General features: G+C 43.0%; 1 protein-coding gene across 1 annotated transcript; it reads right to left on the bottom strand.

The window, feature by feature from the left end:
• Positions 1–246: 246 nt before the first annotated feature.
• LOC113013509 (histone H1-like) lies at positions 247–1,150 on the bottom strand. The gene has a single exon (XM_026154498.1). The coding sequence runs from the start codon at positions 834–836 to the stop codon at positions 360–362; it is 477 nt and encodes a 158-aa protein (XP_026010283.1). The 5' UTR covers positions 837–1,150; the 3' UTR covers positions 247–359.
• Between the last annotated feature and the right edge of the window lie 5,165 nt (positions 1,151–6,315).

Raw genomic sequence — 6,315 nt, 5'->3', positions numbered from 1 at the left:
GCATGTCTGTGGAGCTGCATCTCCAGCAGAGCATGTTCTTAAAGCTGCCTTTCTTACACACTTCTCTGCTATTATTTAATCATTTCTTAACTAATGTGCTATGAGTCTTCATGAGTCATTTTGTGTTTGGAATTGTTAGTAGGGTTAATGCATGTTCTGCTTGTGTGTGTGTGATTTTGTATATGTTTCTATTTTCGCAATGTTTCAGACTCCGTCTCAATTTTCCAACTTAAGCAGTCTGTTTTCTTTTCCCCAGGTTTGCTAACCCAAATTTTGATTTCCCACATTAAATAATTCCTATGTGTTCTCACCTAGTCTTCTCACTCTGTTGTCCTCTCACTCTTTTGTCCTCTCCCTCTTCAACAGTCCCGGCAGTTCTCCTTCAGCGTTGTCCTGTCTAGTAGCTGAAGTGCTGCTGCTGCCTTCTTGGGCGACTTCTTAGCAGCTGCTGCCGGTTTCTTGGCTTTGGCCGCGGCGGGCTTCTTGGCTTTGCTCTCAGTAGCCTTGTTCATCTTGAAGGATCCGGAGGTCCTGGTGCCCTTGGTCTGCACCAGAGTGCCCTTCGCCACCAGGCTCTTGATGGCGGTCTTGACACGGGCCTTGTTCTTGTCCACATCGTAGCCTCCGGCAGCCAGAGCCTTCTTGAGAGCGGCCACAGACAGGCCGTTGCGCTCCTTGGAAGCGGCCACAGCTTTCACAATCAGCTCGCCCACGCTGAGGCCGACCTTCTTGGGCTTGGAAGTCATCGTCTTCTTCTTCTTGGCCTGAACCTCGGCGCAGGGCGTGTTTATGATGGAGCCTTTCCCACCACAGCGCTGGCACGTTGAACGCATCATGAAGGGTCCATTTCTTTCATGTCGCTAGCCGCATGTGGCTTGCCCGAGTCACTCAGTCCTTTTTGAGCATTTCAACATGCTGCCGCCGCAGACCCTGGCCTCAGATCCAGCAAGTTTAGCGCGCTGATCTCCAAAAAAGTCCCGAAGGCCAGAAAGACGTCAAATAAGTGTCTCGTGCTGAGAACTCAAACAAAAACTCCTCTTCACGCTGCCATCTTGCTCGCCCCTCCGTGAAATTCAACCAATCAGACAGGAAGATGGGTTTGCTTTCTTCTTCTGCTGCTGTTTATCCACATTGCTGCTGCTTTGCTGGGACTTTTTGTGCTCAGGACTTGCTGCTGTCTCTTTATCATGTTATTGCTTTGGAGCTGCATTCCTTGTCTTCAGGGAGGAGTGAGCTCGCTTGTGAGGTTGAGAAACACATGGCACTGTAAATAAGTCAGCCAGAAACTTGGCCTGCATGTTTCCAATGATGTTAAACTATAACTTTCTTCTGACTGTTGCATGTGGAAAATTGATACAGGTCTGCTTTTCACCTGAAAGTGACAAACTAAAACATGTTCATTATTATCATCACTGCTTAATCAACACACATCTCTCTCTCTCTCTCTGTGTTTGTGTGAACAATCCTTTCTTAAAAGCAGAAAATGACATTGTAGTTGTTTTTCGGCTGATCAACAAAACCTTTTTCCTATGATTATTTCTCTTCGTCTACAATGTAGTAATTTGTCTCTTTTTCACTCTTTTTTTTTTTCTTCACAATAGCTGGTGGTCTGCAAAATCACCGCTCTCACTCACAATCAGAGGCAATCACTTTTGCACAGTGCACAAAAACACTGTGATGTCAGACACATTCACACTCACTTTTTCATCTGCATAAATAAATCATATGGCTGGAGATATGTGCCATGGTGATCCATAAGCATGATCACCAGTTTATTTAATTATTTTTAATCCAACAAAACAAATAAACAAAAACATGATGCTGATGCTACACACACACACACGAGTCAAGGTGCAGAAAAACTGCTCATGGAAACGCTGCACACTCTCTGTTTCCCTCTCTTTGAGTAGTTCTCAGACAGCTCTTGATCTGATAATGTGTAGCTTGCTCATCAGCTCAAAAAACAAAAACAAAACTGCAACGCGACATCACACAGTAGTTGCATGCTCTGCCCACAGTGGCAATGTCTTACACTTACATATTCAACACAGCTTCTCCATCATGTATTTTTAGATGTTTCATACAGGGTTGAGCATATTAGTTGTTTTCACAGATGTGCTCTATATCTCAACAATGGCTCATAATAAGACGACCGTCTTCCACACAGGTCAAGTGCCTCTATGAACTTCATGAGTTTAAATATTTACCTATATCACTTCACCTCACATGTCATTGAACTGAATTTAAGCAACCACAAGCTTAATGTAGATTACTTTTAACAACTATCCACCTCAATTAAATCTATGGTCTGGCACACAGGCTGCTGTCGATCAGGGCAAGCTAAAGAATAAACATTGTGTCAGCAAGGGGTGGGGGGAAAGCCATTCACCAGAGCATATCTTAAGTGCTGCTGATGTGGGCTGGCCTTCTCCACAGCTCTCCAAGGCTGGTGTGTTTTCTGAAAACTTCTAACATTTGAATCTCTTCCATTTATAAGCCTGCGATTAACCGCACGGCTCAGGTCCGCGTGACCGCGCTCGCGTGAACCCGCGCAGCTGTGGAGCCGTCGCTCTCTCTCTTTTTTACATAAATACTTTGTGCTGCCAGGAGCAAAGTCCAGCACAAACGTCTGTCTCCCTCCGACTCACTCTTGGTTGCTTAGAAACCCATGATAACAACAACAGTCGGTGTCACAGACCACATGTTCTGCTCCGCACACACAACAACAACAACAACGACGACGACAATGACAACAACACAAAATAGGCCTACTGTCCAGCACAATCTGGACCCCGCGGAACTTCTCAACACCCCACTGAGCGGTGGAGAACTCACTACAGTACCCCACACAGCGGTCTGTATTTCGCCCCACTAAGACGGCGAACCAAAAAAAGTTCGAACTGCGCAACTCTGCGACTTAATGCTTCTGTACAAAAAACCCCACTGAGCGGCCTTGTACATCGCCCCACTTAGACGGCGAATTTTAGCCCCACTAAGCGGCCACGGACAACGCCCCACTGAGCGGCGAAGACGTACAGTTATAGAGTTGGACTCTAAACTTACTCGGTGTTGCTTAGCGTGTAATATCAGCCTCGAATCCCGCCAATCGCCATTCATCGAGGAGAAAAGACATACAGCGAATCCACAGGAACTTCCTGGCTGACGTCAGTCTTTCAGCGTGCCTCTCCTCCCCTCGGTGAATGCGATTCCAGGGCTCCGGCATCGAAGGACCAATTAATGATAGGTTTGTAGCTTGAACCTATTCGCTGGAACGTTAAGACAATATAATTACACTGCAAGCAAGACGCAAGTAGGCAAACTTCTTCATGATACTCGTGCACGGGAGAGAACCAGACAGAGCGCCGTTCCTTCGCTTGACCCCAGTAGCTCTCGTCCGTTCTCCCATACACTGTCCTTTTATTGAGGTTACATGAATATGCATAGGTTCATTAACATACGACGTCTACATACACAAAGAGTACCTTGCCTGTGTGTGTGTGTGTATGTGTGTGTGTGTGTGTGTGTGTGTGTGTGTGTGTGTGTGTGTGTACTGCTGATCAAAGGGTCAAACATCCTTGGTCAGGAAGAGGGTAGCCTCCCCCTCACCCTAGATGGTTCATCCTAGATAACACGGTGAGGAAGTCCTGCAGTTCATCTAAACAAAGAGCACTTAGACTAGAACAGACGCAACTACGTTAATCCTACCATAAAATAATAAGACACGGTATGACCTCTCATGCTCCCAAAGTGCTGTCTAATACACACAAAGTTTGCAGACTATCAAGGATCAAAACCTCTACCAATCTACAACTAATTACAAAACTCTAAGCATATATAAGTAAATATTTCTAAGCATAAATGACAATCAACAATACAAATCTAACACTGTGAGTAGGTTTGAGCAGTTCGAGCAGTTTTGTGAAGGGCTGCAAGAAAACAAAACATGTATAATTCATTACTATAGTTTGTTATTTTTTCTTTTAATATTTGATGTTTGAGAAGTACATTTTTTAGTTTTACTGCCTTATAATTTTGCTGTGATTTTTAAAGTTATTTTTTAATTGAGCCTAAAAGTAAAAAATCTTCATGTCTCACCTCGGACTGCCAGCTGGCTCTCTGGAGATTCTCCAAACTCTGAGATATTGCACTTATAAAGCCCTTCATCAGACTCAGAAACTCTAGTAATGGTCATCTTGCCTGTGGAGCTGCTGTTGATGTGTTGTCATCTTTGAAGAAATCTGCTATGTGGGCAGAAGGGGCCATGGTACTTCTACAGATAAAAGTCACGACTTCTACCTCCTTCACAGGAGCAACAGGATTTTCCAGGATCACAGCTCCAGCTTAAACATAAGCAGACATTACTGAGAGTCAGCTGTTATGACTAAATGTTGTCAATTTGTTTAATGTGTTCATCATTAAAACAAATGTCTTATCAGTTAATCACAAGACAGCAACTCAGTGTATAAAGGCACTGGATAGTGGCCAAGTTTACCTGAAGCTCAAACTGAGCATCAGAATAGGGAAAAAAATGTGATTTAAGTGAGCTTGACTATGCTTTGGGTCATGACCAACACAAACATATTTGGGGTCTACAGAGACTGATCCAAAAAAGACTTGTTAATGCCAGAGGTCAGAGGAGAAAGGCCAGACTCATTCAAGTGGTTTGGGAAACAAAAGTAACAAGATAATTACTTATTTCAATTAAGCTATAGAAAAGACCATCTCTGAATACACACTGAACCTTGAAGCAGATGGGCTACAGAAAAAGAAGCGACTTCTATCAGCTAAGACGAGGAAAAGTGAGGCCACAATTTACACAGGCTCACAAAAATTAGAACTGATCTGATGACTCTTAATTTCTTCTGTGATATCTAGATAGAGGGATCCATCCTGACTTGTATCAATAATTTAGCATGCTGCTCGCATTATAATAGTGTGTGGAATAATTTCTTGGCACACTTTTTGTATTGGTGATGACTATCCCTTTATTTGTATGATGAATCCATCTAACAGGACAACACACCATGTAACAAAGCATTTTAGACTGCAGAGCACCTTTGGGATGTTGCAGAATGGAAATTTCACATTCACATCAAACAAATCCACTTTACCTTACAATAAGAAACGCCTTAGGACAATTGTAGTTGTGACTTGGTGTTATAAATAACATTGAATTGAACTGAATTGAAAATGGACCAAAGTCTCTGAGGAATATTTCCAGCACCTTGTTGAAATCTATCCAATTAGGAATTAAGGCAGCTCTGAAAGGCAGCAAAGTATACCTGTAGAGATAGAGCACCTTTTTTCTCTCTCGCTTGTTTTAGTTTTACTATAATTTCTCTATTCTTTAATTTACCTTTACATTTCAGCTTAGATTTATTCCAGCTAATTATCAAAAATATTTTTTTACATAAATGCATATTACCAGCGACTATGACGTTCCAACCCGTTCTCACTCCCAAAGCGTAACATTTTACGCTAGGTGACAAATCGTCACCATATTACGTTTTCGGCTACCCACCACGTTCCTAAATGACGACCTCGGAAAAAGAGGAAATATGAGAACCGTCTGGACTGAACCTACACATGTTCGCTCTTTTTCTTCAAATCGCTTAGAAACACGCTATTTAACATCATTAAAGTCCTGGTTAAGGTCAGGAATAAGGTTATGGTCAGGGCTAGGGATAAGGTTAGGTTTAGGGCTGGAATACAGGGCTGGAACGTCTACTACCGCGGGAGCGTCATTGCACTGGATTCCAGCCATAACCCGCCGCGTACCATAAGAACGCCGAAGGTCTCCTTTCGCGTTCCTCAGGAACGCCGCGGGACGTGACAAAACGTCGGCATGTTACGCCTCGGGAGTGAGAACGCTCTGGACGTTCACAGTGTTGCTCCTCTCGTTTCAATTCTCACACCAGTATTCCCCACTTTCTGTGAGATAAACAGGTTTGATGGCGCAGACAGACGAAGTTGTTGTCACCCAGTTACTGACACATGCACTGACTTCTCCCTTTCGTCTCCTCTTTACAGTCCATCCAGTTTCAGGAGTAAAACCCTCACAGTTAATTGAGAGGGAGCTATATTCAAAGAGCTGAAGTCCAGTGGGAACAATCTGAGCAAAAGCTGTATTTGAAATGTAAAAATAACAATGATACTAAAATATAAAGAAATGAGTTTGACAATATAGTGATAATTTGAAATCAACAACACATATGTAGACAACTGACCCTAAAAACTTGTTTAGCACTGAATAATAATATTTAATGACTTGCTTTCTTTCTTTTTTTTCTTTATGCCTTTATGTCTCTGTTTAGT

This window comes from Astatotilapia calliptera, chromosome 3 (assembly GCF_900246225.1).
Source record: "Astatotilapia calliptera chromosome 3, fAstCal1.2, whole genome shotgun sequence".
Lineage (NCBI taxonomy): Eukaryota > Metazoa > Chordata > Actinopteri > Cichliformes > Cichlidae > Astatotilapia > Astatotilapia calliptera.
This window is presented reverse-complemented; position numbering and strand designations above follow the sequence as displayed.